Source organism: Condylostylus longicornis, unplaced genomic scaffold, assembly GCF_029603195.1.
Source record: "Condylostylus longicornis isolate FDR11 unplaced genomic scaffold, ASM2960319v2 ptg000135l, whole genome shotgun sequence".
Classification (NCBI taxonomy): Eukaryota; Metazoa; Arthropoda; class Insecta; order Diptera; family Dolichopodidae; genus Condylostylus; species Condylostylus longicornis.
The window spans coordinates 7,059,327-7,082,551 of NW_026578103.1; the positions used below are offsets into that span (position 1 = coordinate 7,059,327).

The 23,225-nt window shown below is 29.7% G+C and overlaps 2 protein-coding genes across 3 annotated transcripts in view; one reads left to right on the forward strand and one right to left on the reverse strand.

Annotated features, from left to right (window-relative positions):
- Nucleotides 1-2,159: 2,159 nt before the first annotated feature.
- Nucleotides 2,160-18,567, reverse strand: LOC129614984 (collagen alpha-1(IV) chain). Of its 2 annotated transcripts, none has more exons than XM_055529992.1 (9): nucleotides 18,334-18,567; nucleotides 17,272-17,643; nucleotides 11,594-11,642; nucleotides 7,506-8,465; nucleotides 6,953-7,449; nucleotides 5,686-6,899; nucleotides 4,083-5,609; nucleotides 3,206-4,026; nucleotides 2,160-3,086 (listed from the first exon to the last, which is right to left on the reverse strand). In XM_055529992.1, the coding sequence occupies exons 2-9, from the start codon at nucleotides 17,289-17,291 to the stop codon at nucleotides 2,829-2,831; spliced, it is 5,346 nt and encodes a 1,781-aa protein (XP_055385967.1). In that variant the 5' UTR covers nucleotides 17,292-17,643; nucleotides 18,334-18,567; the 3' UTR covers nucleotides 2,160-2,828. The 2 variants fall into 2 exon arrangements, with proteins under 2 accessions (XP_055385967.1, XP_055385966.1); XM_055529991.1 differs by having other exon boundaries at nucleotides 18,264-18,567.
- Nucleotides 18,568-20,439: 1,872 nt separating this feature from the next.
- The window catches only part of LOC129615015 (collagen alpha-3(IV) chain-like), a 41,191-nt gene continuing 38,405 nt past the window's right edge, over nucleotides 20,440-23,225 (forward strand). The window contains exon 1 of the mRNA XM_055530055.1: nucleotides 20,440-21,176. Within this exon, the coding sequence (XP_055386030.1) occupies nucleotides 21,027-21,176 (150 nt within the window). The 5' untranslated portion in view covers nucleotides 20,440-21,026. The remainder of the gene's footprint in view (nucleotides 21,177-23,225) is intronic.

A 23,225-nucleotide genomic window follows, 5' to 3' on the forward strand; every position in this document is an offset into this window, starting at 1 on the left:
CAGAGCCGGACATACCGTGGGAAGGCTTATTTAAACTGGAGGGCTTCTGGTATTCAGAGTTCGCATATTAACGACTAAGCTTTCCCTTAGCCACGCAGGCATCAGCATATGCTGTTCCACCTTGACTTGTTTCAATCACCCTTTATCTTTCGTCATCGCCGGAGTCCACCACTAGGAGGTGGCAGTGGGGTTTTGAGGTCCTCCCCCTCTTTTTTTTTTTATATTTACGAGGTTTGCTACGCAATTTTTAAACTATTTTTGATTAATTAAAATATGAACTACCCAATTATCGATCGGGTCTTTGAACTTTTTATAATACATGCATATTACAAAAATTAAGGCTGTTTTCGAACCTGTCGTGCTAACTTTTTAACTTAATATCTCGAATTTGAACTTTTTGCATTGTGCCACTATTTTACACACTTTAGATTTTTCTAAACGAAAGAAAATATTTTTATAACATTTTGAACAAAATTTTTTTGGGAATAAGAAATATTACCATGATGAATATTTTTATGGCATTTTTGTGTCAAATTTTACAACGAAAGCATCAAAAAGAGCGTTATTATAGTAATTTTCTATTTTTTATACTATGGAAATATTGACAAAAGTTATTTTCAGAAAAGGTATATTAGGGTGTGCTTGCAAACAAAATAAAGAAAAAAAAATTTAACTAAAATTAATTTTATTTTGAATAATCTTAATAATTATCTTTTCTTTTTTATTTATATTTGAGTTCACTTCACTTGTTTCCTTTTGGAACAATCAGCGTTGACACTTCTTTTTGAAATTTGCATACCATAATTAATAAATAAAAATTATCAATTTTTTTCAATTAAAGATAAATGGTCAATCAATTTTCTTCAAATATAAGATTTTTTTTTAAAGTATGAATCATAAAATTTTCCGGAAATAGTAATAGATCGAAAACAGATTTTTAGCTTCAGCTCGATTTTACATTTTTTATCATATTTAGAAATTTAATATAAGAGTTCTGGTTAATATAAACTTAAGGCTACTTTCTATGTTTCATATTATTTAAATTAAATGCTTAAAGAAAATTTTCATAATCTTGTACAACAATACGGTCCGTTATCTGCTGTTTACATATTTTTTTTTTTTAGGTGCTACAAATTTGGTATTAAGTTCTAGAATTATTTGTGGGCTTTATACCATTAAATCTATGGTTACTAAATTAGTGCGAAGAGTCATGAGCTCCGGAAGTACTTTATACTTTTCAGAATGTTTGGAAACAAAATAGTGCGAAATAGCAAAAACATTTATGAAACTTCCACTTAACTATTAGAGAGATTTGGTGTAATTCATATACTTAGCAGAGAATTCAATATTTAAATTTAAAGTTTTGAAATTTTTTCCAAAAAAAAAATAATATTTTTTTAATTTTTTGTATTTTTTTTTAATTTATTTAGTTTTTTTTCTTTGTTTTTACATATAATTACAATATACATATACATAATATAATAAACTTTTCTTTCAATTTAAAAAAAAATCTAGTATTTCTTTTTTCTAATCAAATTAAACAAAAATTACATAGATTTGTATATTTAAATTATATTTACTTTTCATTTTATTTCAAAATTTTATTATTTTTCAAAATGATGGCAGTTTACAACAGAATATAACAAACAAAATTAGGTATTTTTTTTTATTAAGTGGCTAGTGTTTTTCTTCTTTTTTTAAAAATTATTTATTTATAATGAACAAAAAATTATAAATACGAATATTATAATAAAAAATTGGAAATTTTGTTCTATAATAATTAACTATTAACATATGTATGTATTTGAAAAGGAAAACATTGCTATTGTAAGACATTTGTAGATATTGTGAAAATTTAAATTTTTTAAGAAATTTTATGAAACACAATTTTAGGTTAGAAAAAATTTTTGCAGAAATCGTTAACATAGAAAAATAGACTGAAAATTGGAAAGGATTCAAAGGAAAATTAAGGATTTATTTAACATTGAAAATCCATTTAAGGTAATAAACTAAATTCTTGTAAATACACATATGCATATTTAATACTCAATGCTAACAGCAATACAGTATTAGTAATTATTTATTAGTCATAGATTATCTTAATATGGAATTATTTTTTCTTTCACAAATTTAATATATTATATTTTATACAATTTTTTCTTTGCATTCACCTATAAAATTTATGTAATTTAGCAAATTTTTAAATTTACATTTATTTTGAAAAACTGAAAATTTATTTGGTTTCTAGCTTAAAATTATAATATAAAATATATGAGGGTATTAATATGAAAATTTCCTGTTAACTATTCAAATATGACAATTTTTTTTAAATTATTTCTATTGTAAATTTAATTTTCTATTTATATATTGAAAAATCAGAAGTTTTTATCTCATTTTAGTTTTTTAAAAAACATTTTTGCTAGGAAATTGTTTCCAGATAAGCCTATAAATTATATATTTTGATATTTTAATTTATTATCTATTAAATTTTATATTTTCAATATTCTTTTCTATTTATTTTACAAAAAAAAAAAAAAACGTAGAAGGAAACTTTGTTGTTTTATTTAGTTTCGTGACAATTTTCTTATAATTACTATTTAATCATAATATTATGAACTTAACAAAAATTTAACTTAATAAACTTTGAGAAATATTAAAAACAAACTATATAAAAATTTTTAAAACTGGAATAGTAATGAATGTGAAATGTTTCTATATTTTTTACTTTACTTTATTTTTTTTTTTTTTAATATTTTTAATTAATTATAAAAAAATTTATTTAATCATTTATATTAGGTATGTTATACATTATACTTAATATCTCTTAATTATGAATTTTTGATACAAACTTTACATCTAGACACTCTTTGTAATAAATTACCCGCTTTAAGTGTTTGTTGTTCAGGCTTTGAGAATTGATATTGACTTTCAATTGTTGCTAACCAAAAACTAGTCAACGTTTCATAAAAATGGCAGTGGCCTTTGGCACCATTACATTCAATAAATGGTGTTGCTCTAAAATCTTCTAAACATGATCCTGGTGATGAAAGATCTTGTCCACCACCTCCATGTCCAGCACTTGTATGCTAAAAAACAAAAAAAAATTAATTTAGTTCCATGTATGTTTTTAATTTTTCTTATCTTTGTAAAATATATAATCTACAAAGCTTATTGTTAAATTTTTGAATTTATATTAATTTAATACCATTGCAAAACTATATCCAATCCATAAATCTTCCCAACCATTAGGGCAACGTGGGATTTCTAACGATTGACTATGCACGGCCATGACATTTGCAGGTACCTCACACACCACACATCTTGAAATGTATTGTCTAATATCTTCATTATTAACTGGCATCATTGGCATTGCAGCTGATGTTGCTAACCAGAAAGTGCGGTCATTTCTTGATGCATAATTGCAAACATTATTTTGATTGCATGGTAAAATAGGTAATGTTGAAAATCGACGTAAGCATGAGCCCGGTGACCCAAGATCTTGGTTATGAGCATAATCGTTTCCATCAACATATAACAATGAATATCCAGTCCATAGTTCAATGTGCCCAGAATCGCATCTAGGAACTTGATCCGTTTGACTATGTTTTACTAATCTAATGCCACTTAAATAATCTGGTGATTGTGAACATGGTAAGCCAGCATCACCCTTGGGCCCTGGGCCACCAGGTAAACCATCGCGACCAGGTGCTCCGGAAAGACCAACCGTGCCTATTAAGCCTGGAGGTCCTGGGGGACCTTGCAAACCTTGAATGCCTATATCTCCTTTTTCTCCACGTTCACCTTGAAGACCAACAGGACCAGGTGGACCCGGAGGACCCCTTTCGCCTTTTGGCCCCGGATAGCCAGATTGACCAGGCTCTCCCTTTGGTCCTGGTGGTGGTACTAAACCTGGTTCACCTTTATCACCTTTTTGTCCTGGATAGCCGTCACGTCCATCTAAACCTTTTGGTCCTGGGAAGCCTTTTTCTCCAATAGGGCCAGGAACACCAGGAACACCATCGAAACCTGATGAATAAAATTATTAAAATTATATATATATTTTTATGTAAAAAAATAAGCACCTGGTGGTCCTATATCTCCTTTTAATCCAGGAAGTCCCGGTGGACCACTTGTGCCTGGAATGCCAGAATTTCCTTTGTCACCTTTCAGCCCTTGCAAACCAGGTAAACCTGCATCTCCCTTTGAACCAGGATATCCGGGTTCGCCCTTTGGTCCAGCCGGTCCAGCAAATCCTGGGTTTCCATCTCTTCCTGGTGCTCCTTGGAAGCCTCGATCTCCTTTTTCGCCAACTCTACCTTGTAAACCAGGCATTCCGGGTGCACCAGGTTTTCCTTGCAAACCTGGCACTCCTCTATCGCCTTTTGGACCAGCAGATCCCATTAAGCCTTCACGTCCATGTTTACCTGGTCTTCCCGGAAGTCCTTTTTCACCTTTAACAACAACTCCTGGTATTCCAGGCTCTCCTATTGGTCCAAGATCTCCTTTTGAACCGGGCTGACCATCCAAACCTGGTAAACCAGGAGGACCAGGTGGTCCGATTTCACCTTTTTGACCATCTAGTCCTCTTAAGCCTTGTGGTCCATCACGTCCTATAGCACCAGGCAATCCAACCAAACCAGGCTCCCCGGTTTCACCTTTATCGCCCTTTATTGAAATAGCCACAGCATCACGACCCGGTCCACCAGGGAAGCCTCGATCACCCTTTTCACCATGTTTTCCGTCGATTCCTGGCCATCCAGCTAGACCTTTTTCACCTTTTGGACCAATGTTGCCTTGCAATCCTATTTCTCCCTTATCACCTTTTGCACCAGGATATCCCACTTGACCTGGAAGCCCCTTTTCACCTGGAGGGCCATCAAGACCAGGAGCACCTGGAATACCGGCTCTGCCTGTATTTCCTTTATCACCTTTGGCACCCCGAATTCCCGCGAAACCAATGTCACCTTTTTCACCGGGAACGCCAGGAATTCCGTCTCGTCCTTCTCTTCCTGGTTCGCCTTTTTGCCCTTGTGGACCAGGTCTTCCATGGCTAGGAAAACCTGCATCACCTTTCGGTCCTGGTGTGCCTGGTAGTCCATCTCGGCCATCAATTCCTCTAAGTCCTGGTGGACCAGGCTCACCTTTTTGACCTTTTTCTGAAGCTTCGCCGGCATCGCCTTTAGGACCATGTAAACCAGGATATCCTTGATCTCCTTTTTCGCCATTTAGGCCTGGACTTCCATCTAAACCTGGTAATCCTACCGGACCGATATTACCTTTTGGTCCTGGTAAACCAATTGGCCCTGGTAGGCCTTGGCGTCCTGGTAAACCATCGATCCCTGATGGGCCCATTTCACCCTTATCTCCTTTGGGTCCAGAAAAACCAGGTGGGCCTTGTTGTCCTCGAATACCGGGCACTCCTTTGGCGCCTTGATTTCCTTTTTGACCGTCAATACCGGGTTCACCTCGTTCTCCTTTGGGGCCTGGCATACCTACTAATCCTTGTGTGCCTGGCTCACCCTTTAAACCGGGTCTACCTTGGACACCGTCCATACCGGGTTGGCCCGGCGGCCCAGGCTGGCCTCTTGGTCCGACAGGTCCCGTTTCACCTAATTTAAATAACAAGTAATGAATAATTAAATGAAGGTACTGCAAGTTTTAACATCAAAAAGTTGTTATACTTACCTTTGGGCCCTACAGATCCAGGAAAACCGGGTGGTCCGACATTACCGATGTCTCCTTTTTCTCCGGGATATCCAGGAACACCATCCAAACCTGCTGGTCCGGGTTCACCTGCTATACCACGATCACCTTTCAAGCCGGCTGGACCATCATTACCTTTTGGTCCCGGCGGTCCAGGTAAAGCAATACCTTGTTCTCCTTTCGTACCTTTTTCTCCAGGACGTCCGGGTGTTCCCCTTATTCCATCCTTTCCTGGCGCCCCTGGGAAACCTGTCTGTCCTCTTATACCTGGTTCACCTCGTGGGCCTGGTAAACCTCTTGGTCCCGTTGGTCCTGGTGGGCCTGGCAAACCTAAATCACCTTTTGCACCGGTTCTACCTGGCACACCTTTCTGCCCATAATATCCTTTTTCTCCTTTCAGCCCGGGATCGCCTTTGTTACCTTTCACTCCTTTTGGAGGATCTTTTAACAAATCAGAACATGATCCAGGTTCACCTTTTTCACCATTATATCCAGGTTCTCCTCGATCTCCTTTAGTACCGTCATAACCAGGTCGTCCTGGTTCTCCTTTAATACTCTCGCCCTTTAGTCCTGGAATACCAGGTCTGCCAGGATTACCAATTATTCCATCGATTCCTGGATTTCCCGGATGCCCTTTATCACCTTTTAAACCTGTTTCTCCCTTTAAACCATCGAAACCTGGTGAGCCCGGTAACCCAGCTTCTCCTTTCACACCTTTCGGGCCAGGAAGACCCAATCTTCCCTTTTCACCTTTCTGTCCCTTAATTAGACTTTCATCAACAGGGTAGTCTCTACCAGCAACTCCATCTGGACCAGGTAAACCAGGTAAGCCGTCCTTTCCTTTTTCACCGGGGGGACCCATGGGACCTGGTGTACCGTCATCTCCACGTTCGCCTTGATAACCCCGTTCTCCTGGGGGACCTCTCACACCATCAGATCCTGGAAAACCGTCATTTCCTCGTTCTCCTTTCGTGCCTTTTAAACCAGGGAAACAATCTGTGCAACGACCACCTCGATCACCTTTCTCACCGAAATCCCCTTTCACGCCCTTGATTCCAGGTCGACCTGCTTCTCCCTTATCACCAGGTCTACCTGGTCTTCCAGGTTGCCCAGGAATACCGGCCTCAGTAAAACCGGGAGCACCGGGTAGCCCTTGATAACCGCGTTCGCCTTTAGATCCTTTGAGTCCTGGGAAGCTATAGAAAAAGATTAATATTTTTAAATATGAAATATGATGAAAATTCCTTACGCTGGGATTCCATCATCTCCCTTAGGTCCTGGTAAACCTATTCCTGGTTCACCCGTTTCTCCTCTAGGTCCTTCTGGACCCGGTGGACCCGTATAACCGGGAGCTCCGGGTTGACCTTGAAGACCTGGCAGTCCAGATTCTCCTTTATCTCCCTTTGGCCCGGGAGGACCTTCAACACCAGGTGTACCTGGAATGCCCAAACCACCTTTTTGACCTTGAGGACCTCTTTCGCCGGGTTCTCCTGGATATCCGTCTAAACCTTTAGGACCAGGCGGCCCTCGATAACCACGCGGTCCTGCTGGACCTGGGGGGCCTGGCGATCCGCGGCCGCCACCTGGAGGGCCTGGTGGACCTCTCAAGCCTGGAACTCCATTTTTACCCTCTCTGCCTGGTTCACCTTTAGCTCCTGGCTTTCCGTCTAATCCTCGAAGTCCAATATCACCGCGATCACCCTTTTGACCAGGTGGTCCTGGAGGCCCAAAACCTCCTTGTCGACCCTTGAATAAAAAGTAAATTTAAATAATTTTATCAAAGAACATGATGCAAAACGTACTCGATCGCCTGAGGGACCTGGCAAACCTTTTTCGCCTTTCATACCATCATTTCCGACAGGACCTTGAACGCCTTTTTCACCTTTCGCACCTGGAGGTCCGTCAAGACCTGGTTCACCTTTTTCTCCTGGTTCTCCTCTTTTTATTTCAACAGTGTTTCCAGTAGATTCTTCTTGATTCCTTGACTCTCCTTTTTCTCCTTTCTGTCCTTTCTCCCCCGGAACAGGTGGAGCCAAACATGACAAACCTCTTTCACCTTTCGGTCCCATATCACCTTTTGGACCTGGAGGACCATAAGGTCCTCGCTCACCAGCTTCACCTTTTTCGCCTTCAGGACCTTCTGGGCCCGGTAATCCTGGATTTCCAGTAAAACCTGGTTCACCTTTTTCACCTTTTAAGTAATCCCAATGTATAACAGCTGGTTGACCTTTTTCACCTTTGCTACCAGGAATACCTGGAGGCCCACGTGGACCTGGACTTCCAGGAATACCTGATAATCCTGGTAATCCATCAGTTCCATTACAACCATCTTTACCCGCGATACCTGGCGCGCCAGGGTTTCCTGAATATCCCTGCAGACCTGGAACGCCTGGTAGACCCGGTACCCCTGATGAACCTCTATCGCCTTTAGGACCTCTTGGACCTTGTGGACCTGGATCGCCTTTTTGCCCTTTATCACCTGGAGGACCTTCTATGCCTGGATGGCCTTGTTCACCTTTAGAACCAGTTGGACCTGGCAAGCCCGGGATTCCTCGATTGCCTTTTTCCGCAAAGCATTTTGGTATACAACAATCTGAGCCTGTGCAATTTCTTGAGGGATCTGCACCACTTCTTTGATTACTTACGGTATCTAATAAGTCGTAACTAGGATCTATAGGGGCTCTTGGTTGTGCCGTTCTGTAACTGTCTGGATACTTTCTACTGTCTATACCACCACCTGTATTTGTATCACGCCAAAATTGCTGCAAATATTGCAATAATAAATAAATTAAAATATTTTTTTTAATTTTAACTTTTAATTTACAGATTGCATATGTTTTAGAAAAAAATGTAAGACATATACATATTCGTCGACTGAGTGCTATTTTGATCCATATGCCACTTTCGAAATTTTTGATTTAAGACAACTTTCATAGGTTTTCGAAAATGATCTTTCAGTAAATGTATGTAATAAAATTTTCGCTATCTCATTTAGTTTCGTAGATACGTCGATGTCATTTTGATCCACCTTCACTTAAAAGTCGATTTGGGATGCATTTTGATTCATATCCAAAATCATTGGCGTATAGATCAAATTTTCATATAAATTTTTCAAAAAATTTTTGAGTGCTATATTGACCAATCATACATAAAAATTGTTTTGTATGACCTGGATTATTATAGAACATTACTTGTAAAACATAATTAAACAATCCAATTTACACAGTTCCAAAATTTTTTTATCCCATAAATTATTTTTAATTTATTCACCTTACTTGTTTTTTTTCACTTACTTAACTAAACAAAAAATATTTCAAATACTTCTTAAAAGCTTTAGATCGCTTTATATTTCAAGGGGGGCTTACAAAATATCGTGTAGAAATTTTGCTGTTGTTAAATGTTTGTAAACTTAAAACAAATTTTTATTATTCTCCTTATAAAATACCAGTTATCTCAAATATTTGAAAGTCTCTTCTTACAAAATGGAATAATAATGAGAATGTTCGCTATAAATTCATCTATTAATTAAATTTTGTACTTCTAAATACAAAAATTGAGGACTCAATATTTTTTTTCTTTGGAATAATTTTAAAAGCTTCAGTTTCATTTACGATTCGTCATCAACTACTTAAGTTTATTGATCACTTTAATACCCGTTTAACTCTGTTTTAAGCATTTTTTGAACAAGCATAATTGACTATTATACGTCAGTGTAAGCCTTTCGCTGACAAATTCAAAACATACATAGCCTTCATTAAAATATACTTTTGAAAACGGCTGAGCATTGTCCTACTTTAATGTCCGAATCTTTTGGAAGCAAATAAAAATGTTTCAGTCAACCTTTACAGATATAAATTGTAAATATATCTTGACAATCTGATTATAAGTCCTAGCGAACTGGCTGAAGAAAATTTTTGAGACATGTATAAACTATAATTTGGCACTTTGTTACCGAATTTCCTGGTGTCACTCCAATCGCTACCGAATTTTCTGGTGCTACCCAGCTACTAAAACTTCTAAAATATATCTGAGCTGCATTTGGACACAAAACTGCAACCCTTCATGCACTTTTAAAAGCTTTTATTACTTCAAATATTTAAAATTAGTACTTAGGGTTTTATGGCAACTTTCCAAATCTGTCAAGCTATTTCATAAACTTTTCGAGACATACCTGAGCTGTGATTGAACACTTGTCTTTCATAGGTTTCCGTAATGTCCAACATTCTAATGTTGATGTTGGCAAAGATAAATACTTTTAAATTACATCACAAATTCACAAGGCTGTTATTAAAATCTTCACTATGCCTGTAAGTTTTTCCAATAAACATTTCAGTCGCGTTTTTCCAATAAATATGAGGAAAATACTGGCCGACGTATAATTATTTTAGAAATTTTTGAACTAGTTTTCTAATGACTTGAATCAACAATTAACAAATATTCATACTTTTGAGACTAAAAAACATTTAGTATTGTAAAATTTCCAAGGTCAGAAATTTTATGAAGATTATTTGATGAAAGTTAATTATACTAGGACTATAACGCAGAAAATCTTATTTCTAATAAAAAAATCCTCCAGATTAGCAAAAACAAATTACATATACACTTTTAACTGTTCTTCAAAAATCTTTTGGAAATCGCCCAACACGTCGTTTTTGAAAGTAATCCTTTTCTGTCTTCAAATATGAAACACATATTAAGTTTTTTGAAACTGCCAATTTGAATTTTATATTCCAGTTCACAGATTTCTAGAACATAAAATTTGCTTTTCACTAAAATCTGACGAATTTACACCACGGTTTGATTTTGTACTTTTAAATTAATTAATTAATAGAATTTCTTGAAATTTAATGTTTAAATTCTATTTAGTAACGAAACTAAGTGAAAAATTAAATTTTGTATTAAATCTGGTCATCGACAGTGAACCTCTTCTAAGAACAAAATTTACATTTTTGTAGGCACATTAATCAAAAGGTTATCAAATTTCGTATAATTTTAAATAAGTGTTTAAAGAATTATTTGACAATCTTTAACATCTCAAATTTAAAATTTAAAGTTGTTTGCATATGATTTTTTTCTCTGCACCTTCGGTAATACCTTCACGTGCCCATTTATAGGTTAAACTTATCCGTGAAAATTCTATAGAATGGTTTGACATATTCGAGTAACTTCAAAAGCAAGTTGTTATACACAGATTGTCAAGGTGAAGGGTGGAGTTGAATCGATTTAGATCGACTGCAACATTTTTACTTGTTATTAATTTTAAACGGTTAAAATTTGGTAGTAAATGCTTGAAAAAATTAACAGTATGAAGAGAAGATTAATAGGGAAATCAGGAAAAATTCCTATAGTTGATTGAGTTTTCGAAACTTTAAGTTCAATCAAATTTTTTTGCTTTCTTTTGAAAATGTCGGTTTATGTAAAAGCAAAATGACTTAATTTGAAAGATAAACAAAAACAAAGTGAAACTAATATTTCCTGTCAACATTTTAGAAGGAACCCGCTTTTTTCACATTAGTCGACTGACTTTTGTTTTAAGTGAATGTATAAACCTTCTCGAAAGATTGGGGGATGACGTATACGATACGGGGGATACGATATGAATTTTTGATTAAACGTGTAAGCACAGACGACGACGGGCGAATACAAAGAAAAGTATCTTAAAACATAAAACAAAACAATTTATGTATGCATAAAAAATTAATTACAATTATCTCCAGTGGTTCCAAAAAGATTAATTTAGTTCGATACATAATAAATTTCTATATACATAATATTTTTATATATACATATAATATGTTTATGCCTTGAATAAATTAAATTTAGGTGATAATTTATATATAACGTGTCATGCAAAGTACATAAGTATACACTTTTAAAACCCCTTTCTTACCGCATTGGCACCATAAAAAATTCCTAGCACAAGTGCGGTGGCTAGCAGCCTGCAAATATAAATAAAATTTGAAATATTAATTTACAAAATAAGAATCTAGAATTTTAAAATTTATATGTATGAATTTGTGTGATTGAAAGCAAGCATTACGTAATTTACACAAAAACAAAACATTTTGATGTTTTTACACCTTATAAGTTTACAAAACTATTATGTAATTGTTGTGCCAGGACATTCAACCAAGATAGAGATGGCAAATTTTATATTACATATAATAATATTACTAAAAAAGTTTTTATCAGATTCTGTATTTTGTATTATAATAAATAGAAACTTATCAAAAATTGAAGTTGTCTTGGGACAGTGCACAATACTATGGTGTTTTTCTTAAATTTGCTATTTTCTTAAATATAAAATTTGATTATACTATTTGCATTTTGCATCACAAATTTGTAAAACATTAATATTTTAACCCGTAACAAATAGATAGAGGAACATAATTGTGTTTTTTAAGGTACGCTGGTAGTACAGTAAAACGATTGAAAAAACTTCTAAATGTTTTTTTTTTAGGTTATAAGAGAAGTTTTTATATTATAATACAAAATATATTAAAGAGCAATATGAACTTAATTGGAAAATAAAGAGACAACTGTATAGTTTTTTTCTAAAGTGCTTTAGTTTAAAATTTCAGCATTTTTAATTTAAAAAATGTATAGTACTGAAATCAATTCTTTAGTGGACATTCTAATTTTAGTTTAAAATCAGTCGTGTCAAATAAGACTAGTATAATATTAAATGTAAATAGCTTGAGAACTTCTGAATTGCATCAATAATGGGGAAAAATATCAACGCGACTGTTAATCCTTAATGTTTTTAAATACAAATTTTTCTTTTCATACTATACTCCTTAGTGAATAATTTATTAAGTTTGATATTGATCTGGGTTGCAATTTGTTGATAACAAATTGTTAAAAATATCGCTTAAAAAGCCCTTGTGTGTAGAAACTGAAAAAGAAGCTGTGTAATTTAACACAGAGGACACTCTTCTTTTCAATCTTTTTTTCAAATATTGTAATTAAATTAATTATTCGAATTTTTTACAAAAATTTAAGACGCTAGCAAGCTTTTAGTTAGCATTTCTAGAAAAATGTATTTTGGCTCTCAGCAATGAATCACTTTATGAAAATTCCTGAAAAGTTCGGCAACCTATTCCGATGGAAACCAGAATTCACATATTAAATTTCAATTCAAGTCATTCTGTCAATTAGTTCCTTAGATATGATAAAAAATGTAAAATCAGCCACTGATTCAGTTTTCGAAGCCCTAATGTTCCCAAAAGTTTCTAAGTTAATTGTTTAACACTCTAAATTGAAATATTATATTCCAACAAGATTGGATAATTCTTTCATTTTATGCACACGAAAAAACAAATTTGTATGCACTGGTCGGCAAAGTTTTTATAACAAAGTATTCTATTTTTTAGTACTTTTCCAAAAAAAAATTTAAAAAAAATTTATTAGTTTGACTCTATTCGCCCGTTTATAAAATTTCTACCCCCTTGAAGATAGAAACTTATTTCCGTATTAGAAAATTTTTACAACTTTTACCCAGTTTTATTTTTAGGAGGTAACCCACTAAAAGTTACAGTCAGCCAAAAACCTGAAAATGCCATTGCTTGAGCATTTATTTTAAAGAACCTATAAGCATTTTCTTCTAAACAATAAGTTGTGGGAGTCTGAAATTTTTGGCAGCTGTTACATATTAATAAATGGTTTATTTCATTAGAAGAAAATTTTTTTGCAATCCGCCTCCTCTTAAGTTGTCGCCTCAAGAAATTTTTAAAATTTGTATTTTCGCCACCATATGTTTCCAAAACTACAAGCTTTTCCAAATTTCAATAACTGCATACAACTAACGGTAAAAACCATAACATAAAAAAATGTAAATATTTTTCTTAACCCACGCAATTAACCCTTGTATTCGAGCATTAGGTTAACCGCTTATTCAATTTTTTTTTTTTGCATCAGCCTAAATGTATGCAATATTTTAAATATTTTTGTGTATCAATGAAAGTATGTATTATAAATAATGTCTAAATTAAATATCTAAAAGTATGTAATATAAATTATGTCTAAATTACTAAAACACTCTCTTATAGCCTTTGCAACACAATTCAAATTTTTAATAACGTAAACTATAATTATTGCTTTATCGCAATTTGAATGTGTTTCGGTAGTTTATAAATAATGTGTGCACTATTTTTACGTACATACGTACATATTTTGCGTTTATTCCCTGCAAGAAAATTGAAAAGAGAATTTGCAAATATAATTAAATACACTTTTATAGTAGTTTGTCAATGTGCCCAATGATATCGAATATTTTCCACTTGCAAAAATCAATCAGAACTGTTTACGTACGATTACTAAAATATTTATTGTTTTATATGAAAATGGCTTTTGTTTAAGTGATACTTGTTTTTAATTTTTACACAAAATGCGTTTATGTTGTATGCACAATGTTATTCTTCTAAAATGTCTCTTTAATATTAAAATAGGTTTTAGAACTATTATGTGTCTATAATTTTCTGTTTCCGTTAACTTATTTATTAATATTGTAATATTTATTATTTTGCATTAATTAAGTAATGCAAAAGGGAATAAAAACCAATTCGAAATCGCAGTAAAACTGGTGCAAATGGAAATAATTTGAAGAAATTGTATGTAAACATTGAGGTTAACATTTAATATCATTACTTAAAATATTCCATATTATTAATTTAAACAGTTTTCTTTCAAATTAAATTAATTTTTTAAAATTTCACAGTAAATATCAAAATTTACAAGGGTTCTATTTAAGACTGTATAATACTCTAAGCGAATTACATTAATTTTAAGCGTATGGTTTTAGTGGTTGAGAGTAATAGTTATACACATTTACTCCTGTAGATTATTTAATATTTTTATATCAATAATAAGAGTCAGTCTTTCAAAACTAAATTATTTAAATTAATTTTTAACGCTGTATTACAGAATTGTCATACATGCACAATGTTTCAATTACAAAAATGCAAACTACTACTGCAACTGTTACTATATATTACTATTAAAAAAATACAGGCATTTTTTATTATTTAGTTTCTCTTGCTTCCCTTGCTAATTGCATTTAAACTGAAAATATATCCTAATTTTCTCTTCGTCTGCTGAGTATGCAGCTGGCCTTTACTATTTTTAATTCCGATTTATCAACCCATTTAAAAGATTCAATGCTCAGAAAATATTAAAAAACTATCCATATAATATTAATGCGAAATGTATGTGATTATACTGCTCATCCTATGTCAATTCCCGTATTTACGATTCGTAAGTAACATAATAAAAAAGGTTTCATACAATTAATACTCGTATTGTAATTTTTATTATGAAGTGTAAATATAAATATTTTTTTGACCAACAGAAATTGAAACGTCACCTTCACCTACAAAAAAAGCTGTTTTCAAAAACGTCATTTTAATGTTAAGCGTCGTCTACAAAAGGCTTCAATTGATTGAATTTGTAACAAAATCTCTGAGCTGTTCTGAATGTTTCAGAGCTTAAGAGTTAATCAGCTTAAAATATTGAAACTTGGTTGAAATATGTAGATAATAATTATTGGATTTTGGATTTCGAAGTTTCTTAAAATTTTAATTCTCGGTAATTTCATATACAATTTTACTAAATCTTTAAATGAAGCTTTTATGTTTTTAATTAAATAATATTTAATATAAATTCAAGTTTTCACACAAATTGGCTATATTCGTTAGGTATGTTTCTAGATAGTAAAAATGTCAAAAACAAAAAAAAAATACTTATTTAGCGAATAATATAGGAAACTTTGCATATTTTCCATTATTCTTTTTTGTTTTCATTTTTTTTTTGTACTTAAAATTTTATAATATTTTAGTTTTTTAAGCATACTGCAAACATGCATATTTTATAACACGTGCTTTTTTCAGCTAAAAAATAAATTTCAAGTGGTGTTTAAAATAAGCGATTGTTTTTAATATAAACAACCGCTTGTAAATTTAATGTTTAGCATTTATGCCTAGTATGTGTAATTACTTTTATGAATATCAACAAATTGTTTTAGAAAATTGACGTATGTAGAAAATTAAAAAGTTTTACAATATTGTTTTTTTTTCATATTTTAGGAAACAAATGAACTTATTAGTTATACAAGATATAAATAATTTTTAAATATAAAACCAAACAACATTTTTGTATGTTGAAATTTATGTTATAAATTTTAAATAAAATTTAATATATTACACTTTAATTTATTATTATGTACATATTATATAATTGAATGTAAAAGAATTCTTAGCTTCAAGCTTAGTTTCATCTGATTTATGAAGAATAAATTTAAATTTACGATGATAAATAGAAAATGTTGCTATTCGGCTTATAATAGGCAAGTTTATTGAAACAAGCATTCTTCTGGTCCATATTTCAAAATGAACTGAGACTAAAAATTAAACATAAAAAAAGCCCTTTGAATAAAAGTAATAAAGCTTAAACTCCATAAAATTCCTAAAGCAATTTTTTTGTTTTTTGCAATTTAGTCGCTAAAAAATTATTGCTAAAATTTAGAGGTTCTAAAAGGTTATAAAGTATAATTAAATACATTTTTTTTAAGTTTTCTGTTATATATGTATGTATGAAACTTGCCCTACAAAACATTTAGTTCTTAAATCGTAATTCTCTTTTCAACTATAAAATAAGAAAAATAATTAAAAGTTTATTATTAAAATTCTTATTTTTTTTAAATATTAAAAAGCAAAAATTAAGTTTTAAAAAAATTTTAAATTTTTCTATTTTTTGTTGAACCAACAATGTTCAACAATTTTTAATTCTACAATATTCCACATATAAAAAACGAATAAATGAAATTTTAAATTACACAAAAATTAATGTTTTCCTCTGTGCACATTTTAGACTACATAATGTTAAGATTGTGAATTTATGTAAATTGTTCTTTAGAAAATTAAATTTTACATTGTGAAAATTCTAAAATAATTTTGATGTCATATTGTCGTTTAAAATTATTTATTACTAATAATAAAGTTGAATTTTTCTTCTTCAAATAATTAATGCGAGAAAATTATTATTATAAGCTAAGCTTTAATTTTTAAATTTTTATCAAAGTTAAAAATATAATTTCTAGTGCATATACTGTTAGCATTTTTTTAAAATTTAAGTTTATTACTAAAATTATTATTAAGTAAAACACATTTTAAAAATATTAAATCAAATATTAATAATATTTATTGAAATATGAGTTAGAAAATTCAGTAAATTAATTGACTAGATTAGCCGGTCAAAAAAATTTGTCGAAACAAGTCAAATAATTTTTGCTCTCAAATTACGAAATTATTTGTTTTCATATGCAATCAGAGCGAATTTTGACAATTCGGAATCTAGTCAAACTCAACTACATAAAAAAAACAAGAACTGGTTAAATATGCCTATTCAATGTCAAATTAATATTTAATTATTCAAAAACACAACAGTAATGTCAAATAAAATTGAAAAACGTAAATACAAATTTCATATTGTATATTTAAATTGCATTTTTAAATTATTTATTTTATTCTCTAAAATTTTTAACTAAAATAAAAATTAAAATGATCTAACACTTACCGCTTCAAGAGGGGTTCCATGATTTGGTTGACCCCTAATTTTTAGGGAAATTTTTTATTATTTTTGACTTGTTTGAAAAACAAAAAATCTTATTAAATTTTTTTTTATAATTTTTGAAATTATTTTAAATTATTTTTCTAATCTTTTTCTTCTTATATAATTTTTTTCCAATATCACACTTTCAATTTGACAAACAACATTTAAATGTTCGTTGGTTACACAGAATTTTTTTTTAAATCATAATTTTCCTATGGCACAAATTTTTTCGTAAATCACAATTTTTTTTTTTTGCTATTTTTTTTTTTTATCTCTGGCAATTTTTAATATACACACACATGTATATAAATTCGATAGGAATACAAAATGAAAATCCTATAAAAATGAAATAAAATTTTTTAAATTTATAATTTTATTTTTAAAATCTATTAATCAAAATTATGTCAATTAAATTTTTATCGGCATTAAATGTATATTTTTATAATAATTTTTCACTTTTTGAAGAAAATGTTTGTCTTATTCCTTTTCAGAAGGGGTTAGGGGAGCGGGGTTGGCGAATTTATCCAAAAGGCAACAAATGCTTTTTTTTTATCATTTTGGAGTTTATTTTATTTCTTTATTAAAAATTCTACAATTTTAAATATTTCTTTACCATTAAAATAAAAATTTTAATTCGTGTTTTTAAATTTATTTTTTTTAAGAATAATTTCTTAAAAATTCAAACACATTTTATGAGAAAAAATTTTCAAAATTATTTACGTGCATTCATTTACTTACACACCAAAATTTTTTCAAAAAAGCAGAATATCCTTTAGAATTAAAGATATTAATGAAAAAAAAGAATTATAAAAGGGAAAATTGATGAAAGATTTTAAATTTTTTTTCAATTTTCCGCTTTGCTCAATAATTTTTAATAAAGAAATAAATTATTCTTTTTTAAACTTATTTTTTAATTTTAACAAAATTTTTTATAAAAAATTTAATTTTATCGTTACGTTTTAACTTTTTTTTTATATAAATATCTATATAATTTTTTATATGTATATATATTTAAAATAATAGTACATGTAAGTATATGTATGTACAAGAAAAAAAAAATGATTTCTTTTTTTATTATTAATTTATTAAAATAAAAAAAAAACGGAATATTAATTTTAACCCATCCACCCAAAACGGCGGGTTTTAAATGGGTTCTTTCCAGAGAGCGATCTAATACGAATGATCGACTAGAATGTACTGAATTTTAAATAAATTACAAGTTTGCCGAATAAGAATTAGACAAACATTTTAGTACCAGGTCTAAAGTCGAACTACTATTTCTACCAATATAAATCCAATGGGAGTAAAAAAAATAATTTAAAAAAAAATATAATACATTCAAATAATAATTTACATATATATATATATTAGCATATAGTATATAACAAATGAAAGAACAAAATATAATTTCATCCAGTCTCAACCACAAAATATTTTTATATCAAATATTGTTACATTGCACACACACACTATATACCTACATTTTTTTTTTGAGACAACTTTACATTATCAACATAACCACATGTAGGATATCTTTACATGTGTTGGTTAGATTTTTTTTTCCAAAATACAAAAACAAATTAATGTGTTATTGTATTTGTTAAAAGATCAGTTTTTAGGACTTTTGAAATCTATGTATGGGGGTGAAAATTTTATGGAAAAGAAAATTAAAATTTTTTTTTTTCTCGACTAAATACAGTCTTGATAATAAAAAAAAATTTGTTGATTGTGTCAACTTTTTTTTGCAAAACGGTGGGCCAATACGTTTTGGAGATGTTTGAGAAAGTGCTTTGACTATAAAAAGTACTTCCTCAAACCTCCTTAGATCCACATGGTGCTCATGGGTCTTGTTATATTAATTCGTATGAAACCGGGTCCATGTTTGCTGCTGGCTCGAAAAACCAAGTTGTGCTAGCGAAACCCCATGTATTGACATCAATGACTGATTATAACAGTTTACATACCCTGGAGGGATTTTCATTTCATAAGCTGTGTTCTTTTTGCCCCCGGCGAGCCATTTTCTAGTCAAGTTTTGTATGAAGGTGGAATAAAACAGGAAAAATTAAAATAAGAATTAAAGTTGAATTGCGGCGATGAAATTTGTTCAGATTTTGAACATACTTCCCTTTGTTTCCTTTTAATTTATTAAAACTTATAAGGAAAAATTAGATACAGAAGAAGAAATTCTTTTAAAGGTGATAAAATCTTGAAACAGGGGATTATGTAAAGTAGATTTTTTGTCTTTTTAACAAATTTAGGAACCATTAAAGTTGTTTTATGTAACTATAATTTTAAAATGAGTCGATCCGATTGAAGTTGTGAATCAGTTTTTGTTTTGTTTTTTTAATAGAAAGCGTTGATAGAAATTTGGGTTAAAGATTTTTCATTTCATATTTAGCCAACCAATAAAACGGAATCTTATTTACATTACATACTTAATTCTTACTAAATATATTTCGTATACACAAACATAAATATCAAAATTTCGTGCATAAATTTTTGTTACTTAATGTATTTAAATACAAAATAAATTTCAATTTTCCACAATTTCTTTCTATATTGTTATTTTTGCACGCGATCAAAAATCCGGTGTATGAAACAATGATCTTCACACTTGATACTTAATATATGAAAATAAAATGTATAATAAATAAAAACTGCATATGTTTGTGTTGATTATGTGTTAGAAGTGTATGTAAAATGAATGAAGCCAACATAAAACAAGCGAGAAAAAAATAAAACAAAAAGTGAAAAACAAAATGATTAAAACACCATTTGATAGTCAGTCATACTTAATGTATGTGACTTATATATTATGAGGCATTAGATTCTATATCAAGCAAGATTTAATGTGCTACAGAAATAAATCTATTTCCATACTTTTATATAAAAACATATGCATATAAATGTATGTTCAAATTTATTTATACTTATATTTATATATAGAGACTGTGTATTATACACGGTTCATTAATGCATGTGTATGGGCAAGAGAACCTACAGAAAGCCTTTTTATTTCTGTTTTAATAATATTTTTCTTTTGCGGGAAAATATCACTACCGTAAGTAGTTTTTGTTTGTTTGAAGCTGGAAGAAGCGAAATGTGAGAGTATTTGTGGTTTTCGCTACATTTATTTTATTCTAAATTTTTTTTTATTGTTGTTGTTTTGCTATTTTTCATATTTTCATTTTAACAATGTATGGATTCAAGAAAAAATTATGATTTCAAACAAGATATTTTAGTACCAATTCGAACGCTTGTCGATCTCCATGTAGGGAGAGATTTTAGTATATTTAAATTCTCTTCGTCGTATTATAAAAAAATGCCGACTTTCGACATTGTCGTTTGATGATAATACGAAAAAACATATTTGAAAGTCGGATATACAAAAAAGGACTTTAAAAGAAGTTCATTTAAAAAGAAGGATTCATTACATACATACATGCATGCATTGATTTAAATACATGTGTGTTGTTTTAATTGCAAATTTTAAATTTTTACCTTGCATTTCAAATGTTTTTTAATTGATATAAGTGAAATATTTTTATGATATTAAATAAGAAATCAATTTAAAAGGACATTAAAACGGTTAAATTTTTTTTTTTGAAAATTTATTTATGACATTTATAAATTAAAAATAAAAAATTAACTGTCAAATATAAATAAAATTATAGATTTTGGTGGAACACAAAAGAAAAAATAATAAAGAAAGAAAAAAGATGAAGGCTCCCGGGGGCCAAAAAACTGGTCTCAAGAGTCTAACTCGGACTATAAATTATTTATGGACAATATCATTAGTAATATATTTTGTTGCTTTCATTGAATTAGGTAGTGAATTTGCTGTTGCCCAACGACAACAACCAAAAAAGGTAATTTTTAATAAAGCATGTTTTTTAATTAAAATTAATTTATTTATTAAAATTTTATATTAAAACAAAAAATTTTAATGGTATTTAAGATTTCAAGTTAAATTTTTTTTACTTTTTTTAAAATGTAAACATAAAATATGCACCCATGAGAAATTAAAATCAGTCAACATTAAATAACTAAGTCAGCAAATAAATCGTAAATTTTACAAAATTGCAATATGATATTCAATTGAAATTCTAGTCTAGAATTTAATTGTTTATTCGAGAAGAGGCAATGTGTTGAATAAAAATGTGATTATTTTCTTTAACTTTTCTAAAAATTGTAATTATTTTTATTAACTTGAAAAATAATTTTTGAATTTACTAATTTGGTGTTGAAAATTCTAGTTATTAAAAATATTAAATTATTATTATTTTAACATAATTGCGGGAAAGATTTTTGTTATCAAATAATTACAAAATCTATAAATTATTTTGGTTGCAATAATAATTTTATTAAGTGACATAACATAATTTTGCATTAGATTAAGTGTTTAAATAAATAAACATATATGAAATGTTACAGATATTCACTGTATGCCTATACCAATAGTTTTCTGTCATAGCTACAATAATAATTATAAAATTATAATCAACCCTGTAAAATATTCAAGTTCAATATGAACAGTTCACAGTGTGGTGCCATATTTTATTATAAATATACTTTGTTCACAATAGTAAATGTTGCACAAAATTCTATTCATTTTATAAACTGAAAACGTAGTTTTAATAAACATTTTTATGTTGGTATTTGTAACTTTGCTTATTTCGTATAATTCAAGAAACGTATAGAATAGACAATAAATAAAGCATATGATAATTTGTTAATATATAAATAAATTTTAAATCTGAATATCATTTTGTTCTCATATTTTAGCATTATGATATCACTATTTTCTTATAACCTTAGGAAAATTATAAATTTTTATAATATTTGGGCAACTTGTGATCGTCAATATACCGAGAATGCAAAGCAAAGTAATTTATTTTTAATATTATTTAGTTAAGAGCAAACAGAATATTCAGAAGCTATTATAAGCTTATATCTACATCTAGTAAAACGAGTTGAATCACTGTAGAAATGACAGGAGAAATAAAGTAGAAACAACAATTTTATTTTTCAGTTTTTTTAATTATAAATTTTTAATACTTGAATCCCTATTATTGACAAATCGAAAAAAAATTTTATTTTATTTAAAAATGTTTTTTTTGTTTACAATTTATAGTAAATCATTAATCTAATAAGACAATGCTGCCAATCGCGAACGTTAAACAGAAAATTTTCAAACTCAAATCAGGCTTTTTTGTTTTTTAATTTCGTATTTTAAATTCGAATTGTCTCAGGCGCTGTTTATATGTATGTACATCAAAATCTAAGATTAACTCTATGCCAAAATCTGGGGGCTGTTAAGCTTATCACATTGAAATTATCTGAAAATTATTACTTCTACAAAAAAAAAAAAAAAAACAATTATTTGCTGCCATTTTACTTTTAAAAAACGTGACAGAAAATCTGATGAGAATAAAGTAATTGGTGTATCATTTTCCAACAGAAATTATGTGATGTCAAACAGTGTTTGCATATATGCGACTTTCGTCAGACTTAGATTAAATGTTAGATTGTGTCCAATATGTAAGCAATACCGTAAAAAGAAATATTTTTACAATAATTTTTTGGTTATGAACTTTTAATATATAATTTTTATTTGTAATTTATTGAATAGTTTTAATATACAAAGTTGAATTAAATCGTTCGTTATTTTTAGTAGAATTCTCTTCGTTTTGCAATATCAATTAAATTATTTTTGTTAACTTCAGACTCATTTCAAAATCTATTATATTAATAATGAATTAAAATTAAATTAAAATTAACTCATTTAAAGTTTTTTTTTAAATAATTAAACACTTACAAGCAATGGCTAATAAACACTTATTGTTTAATGGCTAATAACAGTTCAAATTTATTAAACTCTATAAAATATAATTATTTTCTGTTGCAATAATAAAAAG

Bases quoted from the DNA above. Each gene is read 5' to 3' on its own strand.
- LOC129614984 (XM_055529992.1), bottom strand. From the start codon at position 17,291: ATGGAACCCCTCTTGAAGCG. The intron at 8,466-11,593 runs GTAAGAAAGGGG...CAATATTTGCAG, and splicing joins TTTTTTATGGTGCCAATGCG to CAATTTTGGCGTGATACAAA. The intron at 3,087-3,205 runs GTATTAAATTAA...TTTGTTTTTTAG, and splicing joins TTGGATATAGTTTTGCAATG to CATACAAGTGCTGGACATGG.